Below are 23329 nucleotides of genomic sequence, written 5' to 3'. Positions count from 1 at the left end.
TCAATTTACCCTGGGCTAATTGGGACATAATCCCATCATCAGTCAAAGAACATCTGGTATTTATTTGTTCTCATAGCACAGAGAATTTGGTGTAGGGTAATGAAGTAGTTTGCAATTTCATCAATAGGTAAACTTTCATATCTTCATATCAATTAAGATGCTTTTACTACTAGATGAAAGTCTCTTTCTTCAATTGACAAAATAATTTATTTTCTTTTCACAAGATACACTATACTGATTTTACTTTGTACTTTAAAACATTAGTTCAGAATTAAAGCATAGACATTTTTCAAAAATTTCACTTCAGAATTTCACCTAAGAAAATGGTTGTCTGAAGAAGTCTGTACTACTCTCAGACTGATATTTTTACTGACTATTAATTACCTTTTCCTCATAGATCATGGAAGAAACCTACAAAATGGAGTTCATGTACAGTGGTGTAGAGAATAAGCAAATAGTGATTATACATCACATGAGACTTCAGGCCAAAGCTTTGCAGCTTATAGTAACTGCACGAACAACTCGAGGGTAAGACTGGGGTGACATTTTCCTTTTAGAGATACTTCCAAATGTGCTCAGAGATCTCATCATGGTTAATAATCAGTAAACTGAGATTTAGGAAAGATTAGCTATGGGACATAAAATCTATTCATTTCTTTCCCAAGATATTTCAAGTGCTATTCATGAGTTAGAATAGATCCTTGGAAATCCAGTCATGTCTCTCTTGCTAAAAACCCTTCACTGACTGTCCATTACCTACAGCATAACACAGGACTTCATATGGCAACAAAGAACATTCTGTATGTTTCTGCACAATTAGATGTCTTTAAGAATTTAGTGCCAGAAACCACTTTTTATCTTTGGAAGGGACTAGTAAGCTTTCTCTCCAGCAGTAAAGATGAGTAAGAAGGATGTAATGTGAAGTCAGATTACCTTTTTCAAATCCAGACTTCTTTACTTACTAGTTATTTGATTAAGGACAGATCTCTGTGCCTTATTTCCCTGACTGCAAAATGGCAGCATCTATTTCATGGGAATTCTGTGAAGCATAAATGGAAAAATATGTGTAAAAACGTTTAGCATGATACATAATAAGAGCTCAGTATGATAGTAGCTATAAGACTTTCTGATAATGGGAATTGCCATAATTTATCCATTCTAAGATGCATACATTTTCTTATTATAATTTCTCTGAAATCTGGTAATTTGATTTAATCTTTAAGATATCCACATACTCATTTCTAAAAAGTTTAATCCCACTGTGTCCCACTTATAACTGAGAAAAGAGAGGTACATGTGATAGTATCTGTATTTTTTATTTTTCAGATACAACAGATGTATGCAGTTAAATATAATTGTTGTAAAAAATTAAAACATTGAAGAATATGTGAAGTTTCCCTGGCTATGCACCCCTATAAAACAGCTGTAATTTCATGTGTATATTTCCAGACTTTTCCCAAGCCATATTAACAGATGTAGATTATAAATGTGTGTGTATTAATGTTAATTGACTTATAGTATACTTTACTGTTCTACCTCCTGTTACTTTCACACTACAATATGTTGTACCTATCTTTCCATGTCACTAAAGATAATGTCTTTGATCTTTACTTATGCTATATTATTTTATAATTTCTATTTTTATACGTTCTTGCTTATTTTGTCACTTCTTGTCCCCCCCCAATGATTGATTCTTTTTTTTTTTTCACCCACCAGGGGTTTATCTATACCGATTCTCACCTAGTCAGGTGAGAGGCAGTAGTGCATTACTGTTAAAACTATGGTGCCATGTTGCTTGCCTTCAGATCTTACCTTTATACTTTGCAAATTTAGTGACCTTGGACAAGTTATTTAACACTTCATTCATTTGTTCCCATAAATTAAATAGGGATAACCAATTAATTACTAGAACCTACCTCTCATGGTTATTGTAAGAATTATTGAATCTTTTTTTTTGCTAGGGGTACTGGGGGTTGAACAGAGGGGTGCTTAAATCACTGAGCCACATCCACAGCCCTTTTTATTTTTTTATTTTGAGACAGGGTCTTGCTGTGTTGCCTAGGGCTTTTCCAATTTCCTGAGGCTGGTTTTGAATTTGCAGTCCTCCTGCCTCAACCTCCCAAAACACTGGGATTACAGGTGTGTGCCACCATGCCTGGCAGGATTAGAGTCATTTTATGTAAAGCCCTTAAAATACTGCCCATCACATTCATTGTAAACACTTGGCTAATATTATTTTTATGTTACCTAATATTAGTTTTAGTGATACTATTATTACTCTTCCCACCCCGCTCCCCCAGTACTGGATATTGAACCCTGAGTCATTTTACCATTGAGCTACATCCCCAGACCTTTTTATTATTTTTTTGAGACAGGGTCTCACTTAGTTGCTGAGGCTGGCCTTGAAGAATTTATGTTCTTCCTGCCTAAACCTTCCAAGTCATTGGGATTAGAGTATTCTAACATTTTTAATAAGTGCATTGTTCTGATCACCTCTCTATCTTTAAGGTGAAAGTTTTACTTATTTGTCTTATATTGTTTAAATAACTTGGAATTTCACTTTGGCTTCTTGTGTTTTATAGTATATCTTATTTTAAGAATGCTTTCTTAAAATATTCATTAATCATCATAAATTTATAAGACTATATGAGTTCTATATAACCTTATAAGCTTAGCTCCAATTTGCCCACCACTATTCTTTTCATATCATAATTGCCATTTAAAAATCTCTTATTCTAATTTTTTTTATTTGACTAAAAATGTACTAAGTATACTCAATTCAACCTTCCATTTCTGAAACTGCCTTTCTTTAGATCTCATACATAAGTGGAATTCTTTTGGAACACTGAAAATATTATTGAGTTGCCTTTTAGTGTTTAATAGTACAGTTAAGATGTCTGATGCCAATCTGCTTCTCTTTCCTTTTTAGATAGCTAACTTTTCTTGGCTCAAAGCTGTAAATTTTTCTTTTTCTCTTCAGAATTCAGAAATTTCACCAGGATATGTCTAGGTATGTTCTTTCAATATTGTTGCTGATTCTTGTGGGACTTTGAAGTTTCAACTTTATTTTTAGCTACCATTTTTTTCCTACCATTATTTCATTATTATTATTACTACTTCTTTTGCCACTTCTTCTGTCCACTGTAGTTTCTCATAATGGATTTTGTGTCCTTTGGAGCCATTTGCTCTGTGTTTTTTCTTTTGTAATTTCAATTTCTTTGTTTTTTCTAATATTTTATCACTTTAGTTTTCATCATTGTTCATTTTCATTTTTCATTCACTGTTCAGTTTGATTTTATTATTTTTTATTTCTAAGTGTGCTTTCTTCTCTCCACTGTTTTATAGCTATTTCCTCTTGCAATGCAATATTCTTTCAAATCTTTTAGTTCTCACTGAGGTTACTTATTAGAATTATTTTAAGAAAAAGTTTTCTGTGCCAGCTTTGACTTTATCTTATTGAAATCTACTTGGATTTCTTTACAGCGCCTGATTTTTCTTTATAACTCAGTATTTTTTTCATATTACTTGCATACTTAGAAATGAAAGTCTAAACTAATTTAAATAAGTAATTGGAATAGCTCCCCAACAGCTGTAGGTCAGTGTTTAATTTCCCTTAGTGAGTTTTATTCACTGCTTTCCTTCCTCACCTCAAGGAAAAAGTGGGCATTCTTAATGGTAGAGACCTACTTCATATAGCATGTAGGTGAAGCTATCTGCTGTTTTGGGATTGGGGGAGAGTTCCCAAATATGTTTATATTTTGCTGCTCGGAATCATTCTAAGCTAAGGCTTTATAAGCAGGTCAAAAAATGTTACTTCTTGGCCAAATTGCTTTCCTATGTGCCCAGGCATGGCTGGAATTCTCCCCTTCAGCCTCCTCGCTCCTTGCCAACTTTGGTGGATTAATCTTACTATTAAGTTTCAGTTCCATTTCTTAGGCTGTATCACTTAAGAAAGTTTCAGGTAGTACACCTGGGAATATGGCTTAGAGGTAGAACACTTGTATGTGGCATGTGTGTAAGTCCCTGGGTTCAATTCCCAGCACTCCCTCCCCCCCCAAAAAAATTTAAGTACTACCTTTCTTGGAAAAGAATTTACATAAATGTTGCTTAGAGAATAGGTTTCCATTTGCCATTTCCCATTTATTCATTCAGCGAATATTTAGTGACTGCTGCTTTGCCAGGAAGTATATGATGAGGAACACAAAGTCCCTATTGTCACGGAGCTTACATTTTAGTAGAAAGTCTAAACCAGTTTAAGAACCTTGATACCATTCTCTAATATATTTTATTAAAGAAAGGGTTTTTGTTTTTTCTTGATTGGAACTTGCTTTTCCAGTGAATAATCAGTAAATGAATATAAATGGGAAGTTCATGTATTAATTACATACAAAAAAGATAAAGAAAATACACAAAGTTATGATGAATTTTATTGGTCTAGCATGTTGCCTGGATTACATAGGTATACAATGGATTTTTACTGAAATGAAATACTCTACGAGGCTAAAGAAGCCAAGATAGGGCTGGGATTGTGGCTCAGCGGTAGAGCCTTGGCTTAGCATGCATGGGGCCCTGGGTTTGATCCTCAGCACCACATAAAAATAAGTGAATGGGGGCTGGGGATGTGGCTCAAGCGGTAGCGCACTCGCCTGGCATGTGTGCGGCCCAGGTTAGATCCTCAGCACCACATACAAACAAAGATGTTGTATTCGCTGAAAACTAAAAAAAATAAATATTAAAATTCTCTCTCTCTCTCTCTCTCTCTCAAAGAAATTTAATAAAAACATTTTTAAAAAATAAATAAATGAGTGGAATAAAGGTATTGTGTCCAACTACAACTAAAATAATAATAATAATAATAAAAAGAAGCCAAGGTAGAGGAAGAAAGATAGTCTGTGTCTGGGGGTAAAGAAGTAAGAAAATTTGTTCCCCTTCTGCGTGAGACTTTACCTTTGATTAACTTTTCATCTGTTCTCTGGAATTCTGATAGTGCCAACTATATAGGCCATACTGGTGTAGAAAAATTGATCTCTTAGTAAATTATGTAACTAGAAGTATAAATGAACTAAGTTTCGTGATATAGATATCATCACTCTGGGCTTCACAGAATGCAGTGATTCTTTTATCTGGACATAGCTAATACAAGGAAGCTACACCTACATTAGCACCTATGGAGCATAAGACTTTTAAGCTAGGATGGTCTCCTTACCTGCATTATGTAGATCTTTTCTCTTTGAACCCAAGCTGTCAGCTACAGAATCAAAACTCCAGGACTCTTGTGTGGACTCAAGGACTCCTGCACAAATGGGACTTGATGCTACAGTGTTAGGGGTTGTGCTCTTGTCAGTTAGCCTTAGAGTCCAGTGCCAAGTGTGGCCTATGATAGTCTTTGATTTTGAGTCTGTCTTTAACCTAATGAACATTGAAGTCATTTAATTGGGCCTCCAGAATCCTGACAGTTATTTTTCCCCGAGATCCATTAGGAGTCCTGTTACTCTGAGAGATCATTTTATAATGTAATATACTCTTTCTCCTTTCATGAATGCTTAGGTTTCTGGGACTTCTGGATCACACTCTTTAGTTTACAGATCTCACATGCAAGTTGCTTATTTACTTTGCATTTCTTTTCTGCAGAGTTGACCCTTTATATGGGATGTGTGAAAAATTTTTACAGGAAGTGGACTTTTTTCAGAGGTGAGTATTTCATAACTCCTCTGGCTTATTAAATTTTGGTTATGCAGAGAATAACTTAACAGGCACCAAGAGTGATCACAAACCAGGTTACTTGGTTTAGCCCATGCAGGCAAGCTATTATCTATGATAGTACGCCGTTATTTGATATTTTCTTTAATTGTGTGTAAACTTCTTTGAAGATAAAGCTTCAAAATTAAATGTACAACCAGATAATTAAAACATTAGGAATTGTTTGGATTCACCTCTCAGCTGGGCCATAAAAATACCAGTATTATAAAGAAAACTCATAAACTGGTTGAAAGATCACACTTTTCATATTTATTTATAATCTACAAAGAATTGTTCCATAATTCTGTAGGTAAGTTTTATTCTGTAGGGTAGATATTTTTCTGTTTGAAGTGAATTAACAGATTCAATAGATGAGTGGGAAGGCTTGGTGAAGAAAGTGAGAGTTTAGGAAAAGACCAAACTTGTGGTGCTGGCAGTATATGCTTTTAAAGGAATTTATTAAGTCTAATAGTTATTTCTTCTGTCTGCTGTTCCTGCCCTCTTGAACTGAGGTTTTTATGACCCTACGCTTCTCATTCTTTTTCCATTTGATGATAGCTTCCTGTAGGACTGGGTTGCATTACCACCATTCACCAGCAGGTGTTGCTCTTTAGTAAAAGGTACAGATTAGCTTGGCTCTGTGTTAGACCTCTGGATTCAAATATGAAATTTAAATTCATGTCTTACTTTTGGTTTTAGATACTTCAGAGTTTATTTTTGCATACTTGGGTTAAAGAGGTTTAGGGGAAGGTTACAGCTTTAAGTTGCCTAAGTTCTTCACCTGTTGTTAACTAGAGCTGCATATTTCTTAATTCAGCCTCAGAGGTCCTCTGAAGATATCATCCCTTGAGTGAATTTTTTTTAGCTATCCCCTTCCAAGAGGCAGAGTACTATGGAATCAATATGAGCTGGGAATAAGTTTCTTAATATTTCTGAGTCTCAATGTAACATCATCCTCTCTGAATCTCAGTGTTCCTATTGCTTGAATATAAGCTTCATTAAAACAGTTCATTTCTTCTCCTTCACTTGCTATTATATTTCCAGTACCTAGAATAGTACTTAGCACTTGATAGGTTCTAAAAACATATTTGTTAAATTAATTAAAGGATCTGTAAGAAAAAATAATTTTAACAGTGCACAGGTTTGCTGGAAGGTTTAAATACGGTCATATAAAACATTTAAGTGTATGTTTGACATACAAGCAGTTTCTTACGATGAGCATAACATTAGGGCATAATTATCTGAATACCTGTCTGTTATAGTTGTGAACTTTGAGCTCCTCCCACGTTAACAGTCGACCTACTTCAGGGGTTGGCAGGTGTCTGAGGCTCAGCCTGTGATGAATGATTGCATAGTCAGTTGCTTCTCTTTATTCCTCCAGGTGTTTCATCGCCGATTTGCCCCATTTGCAGGATAGCTTTGTGGATAAACTTCTTGACCTTATGCCCCGACTCATGACATCCAAACCTGCTGAAGTGGTCAAAATTCTACAGACCATGCTGCGTCAGAGTACTTTCTTGCACCTCCCGCTTCCAGAGCAGGTCAGGGTCTACATCCTGCCCCTTCAGACCAAATCTGTCCAGATATGAAAGCTATCTACTGTGGTGAGCTTCTTTTATCAGTGGAGCAGCTGCTAAGCCCCTTCCTGTGATTGGCTCCTGCATAGCCACCTATTAGATACTAAGACTGTTTTGTTACCCGAGCTTGACCTGGCATTTGAGTCATCATATTTTCTTGTTGCTTATAGATCCATAAAGCCTCTGCTACCATCATTGAGCCAGCAGGAGAATCAGATAATCCTTTGCGGTTTACATCTGGGTTGGTGGTGGCCTTGGATGTTGATGCAACCCTGGAACACGTGCAAGATCCTCAGAACACTGTGAAGGTCCAGGTCTGTTAGGTTTTGGTTCATATGGAACTTTAGAGTGACCTTATATTGAAGCATTTAATTTTAGTATCCCTTTTTATCTAAGAGGTTGAAACCGGGAAAGGAGAAGAGGTGGAAATGAACCCTTGTGGAAAAGAGCCTGGGCTTGAAACTGTGCTGCTGAGCAACTCTTACTTGGTAGAGCAAGTTAGATTAAACTCTAAGCCTTATGGGCTGGGGTTGTGGCTCACCAGTAGAGCACTTGCCCACCATGTTCGAAGCCCTGGGTTTGATCCTTAGCATAACATAAAAATAAATAAATAATTTAAAAATTACAAAAAACTCTTAAGCCTCATACAACTGACAAATAGAAATAGTTGCCATTGAAATGGAATGACGTATATTAGGTCCCCAGTACCCAGCAAACGTTTAATGAATGATCTGGCCCTTTCTATTCTATAACATGAGGTTAAGATGTGATCCTTTTTAATACCAACCCCACTCTTCCTATTCCCCCCAAAAAAGCCTGGGCACAGAGGTACTCACCTTTACTCAGGAGACTAGGAAGGGAGCATTGTTTGAGCACAGGAATTCAAGGCCAGCCTTCGTAACATCTCAAAAAGTAAAAAGGAAAAAAAAAGACTTGATATTTTATTACAGCAATTTGTAAATGACAAGTCTTTTTCAGGCTTTAGGTATATAGGTAGGTCAACTGGCAAACAGAATGTATGGGTGGGAAAAAGCAATCACTAGGAAATATTTTTTCCCAAGTTAGATATATTAGGAACACATGAATGATATAGTAGATCTGCTAATCAATTCACATTTTACACCCATCCATCCTTCCATCCATTCGTGCATTAGTGCTTATTCTATCACACATGCTAAGTGCTGTAGTTGCCAAGTAAATATCTGATAGTTCTGCCTACAATCCCAGCAGGAGGCTGAGGAAGGAAGATTACAAGTTCAAGGCCAGCCTCAGCAACTTATCGGGGCCATGAATAATTCAGTGAGACCTTGTCTCTAAATAAAATATTAAAAAGAACTGGGGATGTGGCTCAGTTCACTCCTTAGTACCAATAAATAAATAAATGGATGAATGAATGAATGAATGAGAATATAGCTTAGTAAAAAGTACCCCTGAGTTCAATCCTCAATACTATCCTCTGCCCCCCAAAGAAGTCACAGTTCTTGCTCTTAGGATGCTCACAGTTGCATTAGGAGACAGACAAATGCATGGGCAATTATGAAACAAAAGTTCAGTGATTAGATAAATTAACACCAGAGAAGTTAATATGATTACTGTGATGGAGGCTAATAAAAGGAACTGCTTTGTGGAGATGCTGGCGTATGGTGGGATTTAAAAGGATGATAACAACAAAGAAGGGCGAAAGGAGGTGTTCTAGACAGAAGGTGTGAGTGCAAACAGGGGTGTGGGCACTGGCAGTAAGTACAATCAGAGGGCAGAAAAATAGTCTGGAGCACACAGGGAAGTCTTCTTGAAGGAGGTAAGGATGCATCAGGCCTTGAAGATGGTATTTTTTGGCTATGGTGACAATAGGAGAACATGACTCTGACTTCCCAGCAGGAATTTTACAAATCATGAGACCTACAGAGAATTAATTCTGTGCTAGCTCTGAAGTTGTTCTGCATTGCCCCCCACCCCTGCCACCCCTTAGTGTTCATCCCAGCTGTTCTTTAGAATCTCAGCATTAGAGAATACTGATGAATAATCTGCAGCAATTAAATCAGAATCCTCTGAGCTCATAAGTGATATTTTTCAAGAGTTTATAGGTAATTCTTTTGGGCAGTCAGCAATTCTAATGAGAAGCACTGTTTCACAATGTCCCTGAAAAAAAGTTTCCAGACCAACTAAGCATAAATGAGGTTGTAGATAGTCTAGCAGATGACCCTTAAATAATCTGTCTCCTGAAAACTCCCCTTTGTAGCACCTCCCCTGCAGGCGTGGGCAAACTGATGCCTCTGCTGGTGGGAGCTGGGACTCTCTCTGCCCTGTCAAGCAACAGCTTCAGTGGTTTGAAAGTGCTGTAGAGTATAACTACCATACCCTGCCATCTCCTTTGTTCTGTATAGGTACTGTTTTAAGTATAAGACATATAGCAGTAAATATGCCTCAGAAAATATATGGAGATTACATTTTTTTAATATTTACTTTTTAGGTTTTTTTAAGATAGACACAATATCTTTATTTTATTTTTATGTGGTGCTGAGGATCGAACCCAGTTCCCCACACAAGCCAGGTGAGCATGCTACCACTTGAGCCACATCCCCAACCCCAGGAGATTACATTCTTTATTAAAAGTATGTTTGTTTTTTAAAGTAGGCTTTCTAGGAACTCCATTTAATAACATTTCTTAGCCTAGTGCAGGTTACTATATTTTACCTAATGCTGATAGGAGATGCAGTTTTTAGTTGTTCCTGAAATTCAGAATATAAATCATACTGTCTGTTTTCTTCTCCTGACCTCCATGAGCCACAGCTTTCTCAGTTGCCCTCTTGGGCATAGTAGAGGAATGAAGGAAAGCTTCCATCAGCTTTCTCACAGAGGAATTGAAGCCTTTCACCAAGAGCAGTTTTGTTGAGAATGCTGGGAGGTTCTTCTACCTTTGTTATTTTCCTTCTCTTGCTCATCCCTGTGTCAGCCCTTCTCCACCCCTCTTTTTAAAAATTAAAGCCCACCTACTTATCTCTAAAGATAACAAGGATCAGGAAGCTGGGATATTGGACTTTTCTGCTGTCATAGGTTTGAGGCACAGAGCCTGGAAGTAGATTGAGGAGAAGCAGCTTAAGGAAAGAAGGGTAACTGGATGCAATGGTGCATGTCTGCAGTCCCAGATTCTCAGGAGGCTGAGAAAGAATCATTTGAGCCCAGGAAATTGGGGCTGTATTGTGCTCTGCCTATCAGTTGTTTGTACTAAGAATCAGTAATGGGATTGTGCTTATGAACAGCCACTGCACTGCAGCCTGTGTGACATGGTAAGACCCGATCCCTTAAGTTAAAAAAAGAAAGAAAGAAGGGTAGAATCAGGGAGGCCTGATAGGAGATAAAAGGATTATGGTAAATAGTCAGAGATAGGCTTCCCAAAATCCAAAATTGAAAGAACTGTGCAGTTCTCCACTGTGCCCTTATCAGTATATTTATATGGAGCAGGTCCTATGTGGCACTAGGATCATTTTTATATGTTCCTATATTCATTTGTATGCCATGCCATGGAATAGGTCTTCTACATGGGTTTCTGGGAGGCCCCAGGATGTAGAGGAAAGAACTCTGTCCGTGTGAGATGTGAAGATCTGGCCAGTGGTTGGTTCAGACCCTTCTTAAAGTCCTTTCTCTTTAGAAAGAGACAGATAAATGCCTTCTTTGCTGCTTGAAATATAGTGCAGAAAATACAGTTGACAAAAATTTCTGCATACATGCTGATTGTGGTGGATGCTGGTCCCTCATGGGATTCACAGCCAAGGAGGGAAGATCATTCTGCCTTGTGGTACTTAGGAGGGTTTTCAGAAATTCAAGAGATGTTTACTGGACATTGCTTTGTGCTGGGGCAGCAGCTACAGAGATATCTATAGTGTTGCTCTTGCCTCAAGGAGTTTTGCTTTATAAAGGCTGGTGTCCTTTTTCTTCTCATGTTTTATGGTTCACTGCTACCATCAAGTTTTCTTAATTGTTCTTTCTTCTGCCTTTTGTTTTTCTTTTCATTTTTGGTATCTTTTAGGTCTTATATCCAGATGGTCAAGCTCAGATGATCCACCCTAAACCAGCAGACTTCCGAAATCCTGGCCCAGGGCGTCACCGTCTCATCACTCAAGTGTACCTCTCCCATACCGCTTGGACAGGTAAGGAGTCAGGGACCTGGGGATTATGCTCCTAGAGATTACACTCAACCTTTAGCATTTGTTTTTTAGTTTGAGGGAAAAAATACATGTTTGAATCATGTACTGAGGATTGAATGTGATTCTTTAGGGAGTTCATAACATCAAACTGGGTACATTTGAACTAATTTGCTATACTGATTGCACAAGCAGTGAGATTCTTGTAGAAGAGGTTATAGTGGAATGGAGTTTCATGGAAAGAGCCTTGGGCTGGACACCAGGAGAATGCATGTTGTTCTGACTTTGCCACCAGTTTGCTGCATGACCTCAGGCAAGTCTGAGACTGTTTCTTTCCTCCGCTTAAAAAAAAGGTGGTGATTCTCAACCAATAAATTAATTGTGAAGATTACTCCCTCTGGATATTACAGTTTCATTTCCTTATGAAAAATTTAAAACCACTGTCTCTTTGTCTATGAACAGTTCAATTAATTCCCCTGAAACAAGTAAAATGACACATAACTTCCCATCCCTCCCACACATGGATGGTCTATAGAGTGATGCAGAGCAAGGGGATCTGTTAATACAGTAACTGAATAGAATATGCACAGTTGGTGAAAGGACAGAGATGTCATGCAAGTTTATTTTTTTATTCTTTTTTTCCCCTTTAATCTGGGAGAAATCAAATGCAAAAGACATTTTATTCAAACCTATAAATTTGCTTTGGAAAACTTAAAAAGAGACTCAGACTGCAAAACCTAAAACATGGGCTGAATTGACCTTGGTGATATTTCCTGAATCATTGAAGATGAGACAGGGTCTCACTGAGTTGCTTAATACCTTGCCATTGCTGAGGCTGGCTTTGAACCCTTGATCCTCCTGTCTTAGCCTCCCGAGCCACTGAGATTACAGGTGTGCACCACTGTGCCCAGCCACATCAGATGTTTTCTTATTTAAAATTACTTATTTGAGATTCTCTCCCATTAGAATGTAGCTGCCATTGCAGCAGGAAACTTGTTCATCTGTATTTCTGTATCCCTGGTGCCTATATGTCCTATGTCCTTAGTGCGTGACATACAGTAGGCCCTCAACAAATAGTGAAAACAGAATGCATGATTTTAAAAAAAAAATTAAATTTATTTTAATTAGTTATACATTACAGTAGACTATCTTTTCTATCCCCATATCCCCTCCCCTCCCCTCCCATCACTTCCCTCTACCTAATCTAAGGTAATGCTATTCTTCCCTAGTGCCCCCACCTTATTGTGAATTAGCATCTGCATATTAGAGAAAACATTTGGTCTTTGATTTTGTGGGATTGGCTTATTTCGCTTAGCATGATATTCTCCAACTCCAACCATTTACTGGCAAATGCCATAATTTTAGTCTTCTTGAAAGCTGAGTAATATTTTATTGAGTATGTATACCACATTTTCTTTATCCATTCATCTATTGAGGAACACCTAGGTTGGTTCCATAGACTAGCTATTGTGAATTGAGCTGCTATAAACATTCATGTGGCTGCATCACTATAGAATGCTGAATATAAGTCCTTTGGGTATACACCAAGGAGTGGAATACTTGGGTCAAATAGTGGTTCCATTCCCAGTTTTCAGAGGAATCTCCATACTGCTTTCTGTGGTGGTTGCACCAGTGTTCAGTCCCACCAGCAATGTATGAGTGTACCTTTTTCACCACATCCTTGCCAACATTTATTGTTGCCTTTATTCTTTTTTTTTTAATTATTTTTTAGTTGTAGTTGGACACAGTACCTTTATTTCACTTATTTATTTTTATATGGTGCTGAGGATTAAACCCAGGGTCTTGCACATGTGAGGCAAGTGCTTTACCACTGAGCCACACCCCAGACCTGTTGCCTGTATTCTTGATAATTGCCATTCTGACGGAGTGAGATGCAATCTTAGAGTAGTTTTGATTTGCATTTCTCTAATTGCTAGAGGTGTTGAACACTTTTTCATATATTCATTTATCAGTTGTATTTCTTCTTCTGTAAGGTGTCTGTTGAGTTCCTTAGCATATTTATTGATTCGGTTATTTGTTTTTTTGGTGTTAAATTTTTTGAGTTCTTTACATATCCTAGAGATTAATACTTTATCAGAGGTGCATGTAGGAAAGATTTTCTCCCAATCTGTATGCTCTCTCTTCACTTTATTATTTGTTTCCTTTGCTGAGAAGAAACTTTTTCATTTGAATCAATCCCATTTAGTTATTCTTGATTTTACTTCTTGCTCTTTAGGAGTTTTGTTAAGGAAGTCAGATCCTAGGTCAATGTGGTGAAGATTTGGACTTAATTTTTCTTCTATTAGGCACAGGGTCTCTGGTCTAGTGCCTAAATCTTTGATCCACTTTGAGTTGATTTTTGTACAGGGTGAGAGAGAGAGAGGTTTAATTTCGTTTTGCTACATATGGATTTCCAGTTTTGCCAGCACCATTTGTTGAATAGGCTATCTTTTGCTCCAGTGAATGTTTTTGGGACCTTTGTCTAGTATGACATAACCATATTTATATGGGTTTGTCTCTGTGTACTCTATTCTGTACACAGAGACAAACTGTGTTTGTCTACAAATCTGTTTTGGTGCCAATACCATGATGTTTTTATTATTATAGCTCTGTAGTGTAGTTTAAGGTCTGATATTGTGATGCCTCCTGTTTCAGTTTTGTTGGTAAGGAGTGCTTTAGCTATTCTGGGTCTCTTATTTTTCCAAATAAATTCCATGATTGCATTTTCTATTTCTGTGAAGAATGTCCTTGGGATTTTAATAGGAATTGCATTAAATCTGTATCACTCTTTTGGTAGTATGGCCATTTTGACAATATTAATTCTGCCCAACCAGGAACATGAGAGATCTTTCCATCTTCTGAGGTTTTCTTCAATTTCTTTCTTAAGTATTCTATAGTTTTCATTGTAGAGGTCTTTTGCCTCTTCTGTTAGACTGATTCCCATTTTATTTATTTATTTATTTATTTTTGAGTCTATTGTGAATAGAGTAGTTTTCCTAATTTCTGTTTCAGTAAATTCATCCCTGATTTATAGGAATGCATTTGATTTATGGGTGTTGATTTTATACCCTGCTACTTTGCTGAATTCATTTATTAGTTTTCTGGTGGAATTTTTTTGGATCTTCTAGATATAGAATTATGTCATCAGCAAACAGTGATAGTTTGAATTCTTCTTTACCTATTTGTATCCCTTTAATTTCTTTCTTTTGTCTACTTGCTCTGGCTAGAGTTTCAAGGATGATGTTGAATAGAAGTGGTGAAAGAGGTCATCATTGTCTTGTTCCAGTTTTTAGCAGGAATGTTCTCAATTTTTCTCCATTTAGAATGATGCTGGCCTTGGGTTTAGCATATATAGTATTTTACAATGTTGAGGCATGTTCCTACTATCCGTAGTTTTTCTAATGTTTTGAACATGAAGGTGTGCTATATTTTGTCAAATACTTTTTCTGCATCTGTTGAGATAATCATATAATTCTTATTTTTAAGTCTATTAATATGATAAATTACTTTTATTGATTTGCATATGTTGAATCAACAGCCCTGCATCCCTGGGATGAATCCCACTTGATTGTGGTGCACTATCTTTTTAATATGTAGGCCAACATGGTAAAGATTAATATGTACGTGATTTGCCAGAGTTTTATTGAGAATTTTTGCATCTATGTTCATCAGGGATATTGGTCTGGAGTTTTCTTTCCTTCATGTGTCTTTGTTTGGTCATAGAATGAGTTTGTAAGGGTTCCCTCCTTTTCTATTCATGAAATACTTTGAGGAGTATTGGTGTTAATTTTTCTTTGAAAGTCTTGTAGAACTCAGCTGAGAATCCATCTGGGCTTTTTTGGTTCATAGGCTTTTGATGGAGTTTTCTATTTCATCACTTGAAATTGATCTGTTTAAATCTTGTATGACCTTCTTATTCAGTTTTGGTAGGTCACATGTCTCTAGAAATTTGTCTAGAAAAATGTCTTTGATATTTTCTATTTTATTACAGTATTAATTTTCAAAATAGTTTCTTATTATCTTCTGTATTTTAGACATGTCTGTTGTGATATTTCCTTCTTCATCTTATATTTTAGTAATTTGAGTTTTCTCTCTTTTTCTCTTTGTTAGCTTGGCCAGGGGTTTATCTGTTTTATTTATTTTTTCAAAGAACCAACTTTTTGTGTTGTCCATTTTTTTAATTGTTTCTTTTGTTTCAATTTCATTAATTTCATCTCTGATTTTAATTATTTCCTGTCTTCTGCTTTTGTTGTTTATTTGTTCTTCTTTTTGTAGGTCTTTGAGACCTAGTGTTAGGTCATTTATTTGTTGACTTTTTATTCTGTTAATGAATGCACTCAATGTAATAAACTTTACTCTTAGTACTGCCTTTATAGTGTCCCAGTGATTTTGATATGTTGTATCAGTGTTCTCATTTACCTCTAAGAATTTTTTTTATTTCATCCTTGATTTCTTCTACAATCCATTCATCTTTAATTATGTATTATTTAGTCTCCATTTGTTATACTAGCTTCTATCTTTTATTTTATTGTTGGTTTTTAATTTCATTCCATTGTGGTCTGATAGAATGCAGGGTGTTATCTCTTTTTTTTTTTTTTTTTTAACTAAGAGTTGCTTTGTGGCATACTATATGTCTATTTTAGAGAAGGAGCCATGTGCTGTTGAGAAGAAAGTATATTTGTTCATCGATGGATGAAATATTTCCATATATGACTGTTAAGTCTAAATTATTGATTGTATTATTTAGTCCTATAGTTTCTTTTTTTAATACTTATTTTTTAGTTGTATACAATACTTCATTTTGTTTATTTATTTTTATGTGGTGCTGAGGATTGAACCCAGGGCCTCGCACATGCTAGGTGAGTGCTCTACTGCTGAGCCACAACCCCAGCCCCAATATAGTTTCTTTTTTTAAATAATTTTTAGTTGTAGTTGGACACAATACCTTTGTTTTATTTATTTATTTTTATGTAGTGCTGAGGATGGAACCTGGGGCCTCACATGTGCTAGGCGAACACTCTTATGTCAGAGCCACAACCCCAGCCCCTCTATAGTTTCCTTATTTAGTTTTTGTTTAGAAGATCTGTCCAGTAGTGAGAGAGATGTGTTAAAGTCACCCATGGAATGCATGATTTTAATTGGCAGTTAAAATTCATTCAATTCTTAGACCAATTCTGTGGTGGGAATTAGTGTTTTCTTCATTTCATGGGTATATAAACAGAGCCATAGGGCTGCTTAGCAATGGTCCCAAAGCTGGCATGCAGATGTCCTAGCTCCCAATCCCTTGCTCCTTCACTCTACTATGCTCCCTTCTTCCCTGGGACTGGAAAGAGAAACGTGTTCTCATTCTAAATGTGCTTACATCTCCTTTGTCCTTACCCAGGAGAGATTTTTGCCTGGAATTTGTAGGGAACTCCTTTAGTCCCTCTGCAGCTCCCCACTGGGGCTGCTTCTCTGGGAGAAAGGATGCTGCCATGCAGGAAACTGAGTCCCATCAGCCAACTTTCAAAGTCTGCCTCCCTTGCTATGTGAGCCTGAAGAAAAATCTTTCATTTTTCTTATATTTAAAATGGAAATTAGAATGTATAAGATATTCTTCCAGGCATGTTGAATTATATGATTTATCCCAGAGATCATTTGTCTCTCCCACTCTTTTATTGTCTCTTTTCTCTCCGTTTTTCTTGTGGCATTGAATTTCCATTCTTATGAAATTCTGATAAGTGAAGGCAAAAATGCCCCTTTGGGGTAAGTTCTATATACACTCCTTCTGACTTTACTATGATATGGCTCCTTGGAAATGCTGTGAGAGCCACATCTATGGTTGTTGTTGGCTGTGTGGGATAGAGTAGGAAAGTGTGGTGGGACAGCTGATGCTGGTACCTGCCCTGGCTCCACCCTGTGTGGAAGATTCTGCTGGAGTCTGGAACTAGAGAGTAATGCTGGTATCATTATGTACCCACTGGTCCATGGCATAAAGCCCCCATATGATGTGGGTATGTGCATACTGCAGGATTGGTAAATGGCGGTAGAGTCTGCTCTCAGGTCTGATGCTGAACTCTCAGGTTGACATGTTGCTCTGCCTTGGCTGCCTGTAAATCTTTCCATTACTGAGGATAGCAATCTAGTCTCTGCTCTGACTTCTAGAGAGAAGTCTGGAAATGACAGAAATAGGCTGAGGAGTCATTGAGAAGTCCTGAAGCCTCTCCCTTGTTCGTTTAGATCAACCCAGGTCACTCCTGTTCTTTGAACTTCTTAGCTTGAGGCTTGTCTTTAACTCTTATACCTTTTTCACAATTTGTGCCAAAGTAAGGAGGATATCCCAAGTTGAATCTGTTCCTGGCCTTTCCGCTTGCCTTTAGCTTTTTCTGAAATCTTTTTCTCCTTTTTCAGTAAGGAAGCCATGTGGTTAATAGAAAGATTAATTGCCTCACTTTGTATACTGGGCTCAAATTCTGTCACAGGTGTGGATTTGGGCAGCCACTTAGAACCTCTCTGAGCTGCAGAATTTTTTTTCAAGATTGTGACAATCTTTCTTTCATGATGTGGCAGGGTAAGAATTCCTGGGGTGTGTGCTTGGCACAGAGCAGGTGTTGTATTACAGAGCCTTCTTGCACTCCCTTCTCAGTACGCAAACCCTTGATGAGAGCAGACTGCACTCCATGGCAGCCATCTCTGTCTCCTCAACCAAACAGCTAGCAACTTGCAGGGACCTCTTATTTATTCTCTCTGGGGCCCGCCATGTACAGTCACTAGGTCAGCATTGTAATTATAATATGGAGAAAAAAAGATTTTCTGACACTATTTTAAGTCCCCACAAAACATGTTTTTTTCCACTGGTGAAAAAATTTTGGCAAAACTGCTTCCCATTTAAAGCCTTCTCCAATAAGAAAACAGAGTCCTTGGTGCATACAGCCCAAAATCTTAAAATTGAACTGTTTACCTAGGTATGAGAATAGTCCCCAGATACTTTGTGGCTTCTGTTCTGATGCTGGCCTCTATAGAAGTTGTTCAGCTTGCTCTTGGATTGTTCTCAGGTCATCTCCTTCGCTATGGCTGTGAGCTTGCAGGGAGCCCACAAGACCCAAGGAGAACATGGCAGTGGAGCATCACATCTGTAGACTTGGGGATTAGCTGCACAGGATTCAGACTGGGAACTTTTTTTTCCCCCAGCTTAATTTTTTACTCCCTCTGGTATTAGGGATTGAACCCACAGGTGGTCTACCACTGAGCCACTTTTTATTTTTTTGAGACAGGATCTCACGAAATTGCTGGGATGACCAGACTTGTGATCCTCCTGCCTTATCCTCCCAGGTAGCTGGGATTACAGACATGTGCCACCATACCCAGCTGAGAAAGTGGTCTCCCCCTCCACTCCCGCCCAGGGGGCAGTTGAAGGTTGCAGACTGATGAAGAAATGTTTTTGAAACCCTGTTGTTTCAATTTTTGATGTTGCTTTTTCATGCTATTTAATTCCAATCCCTAGCAGTTGCCCAGTCATAGAGGATTTCTTTTTTCTTTTTTCCAGAACCATGCCAGGTGGAAGTAAGACTGCTGCTGGCCTACAACTCCAGTGCTCGAATTCCAAAATCCCCCTGGATGGAGGGTAGTGAGGTATCACCACAGGTGGAGACAAGCATCGAGGGCACCATCCCTTTCAGCAAACCTGTGAAAGTCTACATCATGCCCAAACCTGCACGGCGCTGAGTCACAAGAGGTCTTCACAGCCATGGTCCAGAAGGTCCTTCTTAAATGGCAGTGAGCCAGAAGCCTGGAGAATTCCACCTGGAATTAGCTTGTGGGCATGTGACCATTACAGTCTTACTTGGTATCACACAGAATAAATGATTATTTTTTCATTAAAATAACTGAAAACCTTCCAGTTTACCTTTCTTTTCCACTTTAATAAATTGAGAAAACACCAAACTTTCTAGTTTGGTCGTAGCTTCAACATTTATACCACATGCAGATGTGCTTGATTCTCAGGTGTGAAACACAGACAACCAATTTTCCAGCCACTTCCAAAGAACTATTTATTTAAGCCATAATCTTATTTCTTAAAATGATAGTCTGTTTGCCAGGACCAATTCCAAAGCTGCTTTAACAGCTGTACTTTTTTACCACTGAAAGTTCCTGAAGAACCTTAGACATCCATTATCTTACTGAGAGGCCTCCTTCCTAACTCAGTAGCTGGGCCAACAACCGAATAGCTGGAGAATGAATCATTTCATCCTAAGGGAAATTCTTGATCTTGCTTGACATTATCCTTAGAACCTCTTCCTTTAATAAAATAATATAGAAGAACCATATTTTAGAAAAGAAATCAGTATTGTGGGAAAGAGGGACCCAGCATAAGAAATAAAGTCATTTCCTGCCACAACTGTGATAAGTTGAAGCTATCTGTGATTAATAGGTGCAGTTAAGATGGAATTACACAGTCAGTGCTACAGAGCTTAACTGTGTGGTGGGGACTGGGCTGTATGCTCTACCTATCATTTAATCTTTACAACCAATGAGGCTTACAGATTTAAGTCACTGGTGGGAAAACTGCAGCAAGTAGTCAATCTTATATTCATTTAAATCCAAGAAGATTCCAGAGACCTAAGCTATCCTACCTCAGAAAATGCATGAGTGCTGTCATTTGAATGTGTCCCCCAAGGTTCATGTGCTGGAAACTTAAGCAGTGTTGGGAGGGGCAATGAGGTCCTGAGGGCCTTGCCTCATAGGTGGATTAATGTCATCCTGGGAATGGCTTAGTTATCACAAGAACAGATTTGATGTAAAAGCAAGTTTGGCTTCTTGCTCTCTTTCTTGCCCTTTTGCTGTGGAATGACATAGCACAAAGACCCTCACCAGATGCTACTGCCATGCTTTTGGAATTTGCAGCCTCCAGAACTGTGAGCCAAATAAATTTCTACTCATTATAAAGTACCCACTCTTGGATATCAGTTATAGCAGTAGAAAATGGAGTAAGACTGTGGCAAAAAAGCCTTAAAGTCTTCAGTTTTCTCATCTGTAAAACAGAAGTAATTATATATCAAGGAAGTCTTGATCATATTTGGTGCTTAGAAAGCTCAGAAAAATAATAGCAAAATTATACAGTTACTTGGAGGTGAAGCTGGAATTTAAATTCAAATTTATTATAAGTCTTTTGGTACACTACTGTGTGCCTAACCTTTTACAAAAATTAACTTAATTAACCCTCACAAACCCCTTATGAAGTAAGTCTGCTGTCTTCACTCAAAAATAAGGCAATTGAAGTTCAAAAAAATTAACTAACTTTCCTAGTCATGCAATTAATCAGTGACAGATTTGGGACTTGAACCCAGGCAGGCAGTCTGGCTCCAGGAGGTCATAACTGCTCTAGAAGGAGAAAGGGAAATCTCCAGGGGGTGGACTTTTATACTGTGCTCACCTGTTTAATACATCTCAAGGATGTCACAACAGATTCTCATGTCAACACAGCAGGATGCGCCCAGAAAGAGGTATCTGCCATGGAGATAAAATGAAGCTCAAAGCCGGCTGAGTTGTACTGAGGCCCTGACCTGATGGCAGTTGTTAGAGTCTTAAAAACATTAAGACTCAATGCTGCTGACTGAGCCCATCATGCTGTAACTGTTGTAAGCCTTCTAAAAGAAGAATATGCTAACTGTTTTTCAGATACAATACCTTCCTTATAAAAATCTTTTCAAAGACAGGCATAGTCATGCATACCTGTAGTCCCAGCAACTCAGGAGGCTGAGGCAGGAAGATTGTAAGTTTTAGGCTAGCCTGGACAACTTAGACCCTCTCTCAAAATGAAAAATAAAATCCAAAATGTAGTGATTTTTCTGCCAAAAGTGGATATACGTTAAGAAGCAGGTTCTGGTTTAGTTTATCAGAAGAAAATTTTTGAGCTGTGAGAATTGAACAGGGTGTACTAGGAGCTATGGAATTCACCATGCTGGCTGGGTTTGGACAGACTTGAGCAAGCTCCTGACAAGTCTGTTGCTGAGGAATTCAGTTTTTGAGGGGGTGGGCTTAACCTTTTAAACTTCTTATACCTAAGAATCTCAGGTGCAGTGAAAATGAGAATTTTTATTTTACTGCATCTCATTCCACATTTTTTAACTGAATATCTTCTAAAGGCCTAGAAAGGAGCATAAACAACCCTCCAGTGTGAAATCTTAATTTATAAGTGAACATGAGAGACTGAGCTTGAGTGGTAAAGCCAAGGCTGGAACTTGGGCCTCCTGATTCTAATGTGTTAAAAAAAAAAATTATAGTATTAGATGGACAGTATGCCTTTATTTTATTTATTTATTTACTTATTTTATGTGGCTAAAGATGGAACCCAGTGTGTCACACATGCTAGGCAAGTGCTCTGCCACTGAGCCCCAGCCCCAGCCTCTCTAATGTGGATTTTTGTAACAGAAGTCTACTGTTTCTAGTAAGTAGTCTAGCTCATCCAACAGTCAGAGCACTGGATTCCACTGGACTCCATCCTCATCCCTTACACAAGCGGACATCATATCTTTTAGATTCTGCTTGCTTAAATGTTTCTGGACTCAAACCTCTTCTCTCTCTTTTTTCTCCAGTACTGGGGATTAAACACAGGGCCACTCTATCACTGAGCTACAACCTCAGGCCTTGTTATTTTTTATTTTGAGATAGGGTCTCATTAAATTGCTCAGGCTGGCCTTGAATTTATGATTCCTCCTGCCTCAGCCTCCCAGGTTGATGGGATTATAGGTGTGTGCCACTGTGCCTGGCTCAGTGTTCATCTCATTGTAAAATCATTGTTGCTATCCTGATGCAGCCACCATCATTTCTCAACTATGACATTGGCTTTCCAATGGTCTTCTTGCTTCAGTCTTGCTCACTTCAGTCTATCTTTCACATAGCTATCAGAGTAAAAAAAAAAAGTTTTCTTTTTTTGTGGTGCTGGGGATTGAACATTCGAGGCAAGCACTTTACCAACTGAGCTATATTCCCATTCCCAGAGTAAAATTTTTTAAAGCCCTGATCTGATCACACCATTATCCTGCTTAAGTCCCTTTAAATATGTCTCTACTGGTCCCAGGATAAAATCTAAGGCTGTCCATGCCTCTCTGCTTGTCTCCAGACTCATACACCCTGTCCCAGACTTTCTCTGTACCCCTCTAGGTGAACAGGTACCTACAGCTGTTCCCAAAGCTCCCCATGGACTCACTCCCTTTTAGACCTTTAGATTTACTGAAACTTGGAATGTGCTCTTCAATTGGTCACCTCTAGTTCCTTTCCTCCAATTCCTCTGGACTGGGCCTCATTGTAGAACATATCTAACTTCTGTTGTCTCTTTGTTCTCACAGCCTCCTATACATTGTTCAAGCCAGGTATTTGTCATTATGTTGCAGGTTCACAAATGCAAACTCCTAAAGAAGGTGGACAGGAAAAGTAAAGGAATCCAGCAATCTAGAGGAAGATCTTGGCAACTGAAAATCAGAGAAGACATTCTCTGTCAGAAGCAGGCAGCTGTTGTTCCATCATACTCAATATTTATTTATTGGTATTGGGAATTGAGCTCAGGGGCACTTTATCATTGAACTACATCCCAAACCTTTTTTATTTTGAGACAGGGTCTCACTAAAGTTGTTGATGGTCTCACTAAATTGCTGAGGCTGGCTTTGAACATGCAATCCTCCTGCCTCAGCCTCCTGAGTCACTGGGATTACAGGTATGCACCACCATGCCTACCTCCACTCAATGTTAATCTGTAAATGTGGGCCTAGTGGTACCACATGTTTCAGTTTTTCCAGAAAAGCCACCCTGCATTTTTAAAAAATATCTTAGTTATTGACACAAGATCTTTATTTTTTAATATTTATTTTTTAGTTTTAAGTAGGCACAATATCT

General features: G+C 38.0%; 1 protein-coding gene across 2 annotated transcripts in view; it reads left to right on the top strand.

Annotated features, from left to right (window-relative positions):
* The window catches only part of Ints4 (integrator complex subunit 4), a 112085-nt gene extending 92752 nt beyond the window's left edge, over positions 1-19333 (top strand). Inside the window, exons 18-24 of one of the 2 annotated variants that reach the window (XM_013357721.4) lie at positions 398-528; positions 2981-3010; positions 5632-5691; positions 7121-7280; positions 7487-7630; positions 11344-11464; positions 18984-19333. In XM_013357721.4, coding sequence (XP_013213175.1) covers positions 398-528; positions 2981-3010; positions 5632-5691; positions 7121-7280; positions 7487-7630; positions 11344-11464; positions 18984-19162 — 825 coding nt within the window. In that variant the 3' untranslated portion in view covers positions 19163-19333. The remainder of the gene's footprint in view (positions 1-397; positions 529-2980; positions 3011-5631; positions 5692-7120; positions 7281-7486; positions 7631-11343; positions 11465-18983) is intronic. The other variant, XM_005323242.5, reaches the window with a different exon arrangement.
* Positions 19334-23329: the final 3996 nt, after the last annotated feature.

Source organism: Ictidomys tridecemlineatus, chromosome 4, assembly GCF_052094955.1.
Source record: "Ictidomys tridecemlineatus isolate mIctTri1 chromosome 4, mIctTri1.hap1, whole genome shotgun sequence".
NCBI lineage: Eukaryota > Metazoa > Chordata > Mammalia > Rodentia > Sciuridae > Ictidomys > Ictidomys tridecemlineatus.
The sequence above is the reverse complement of the archived record's forward strand: the minus strand, read 5'-3'. Positions and strand labels throughout refer to the sequence as shown.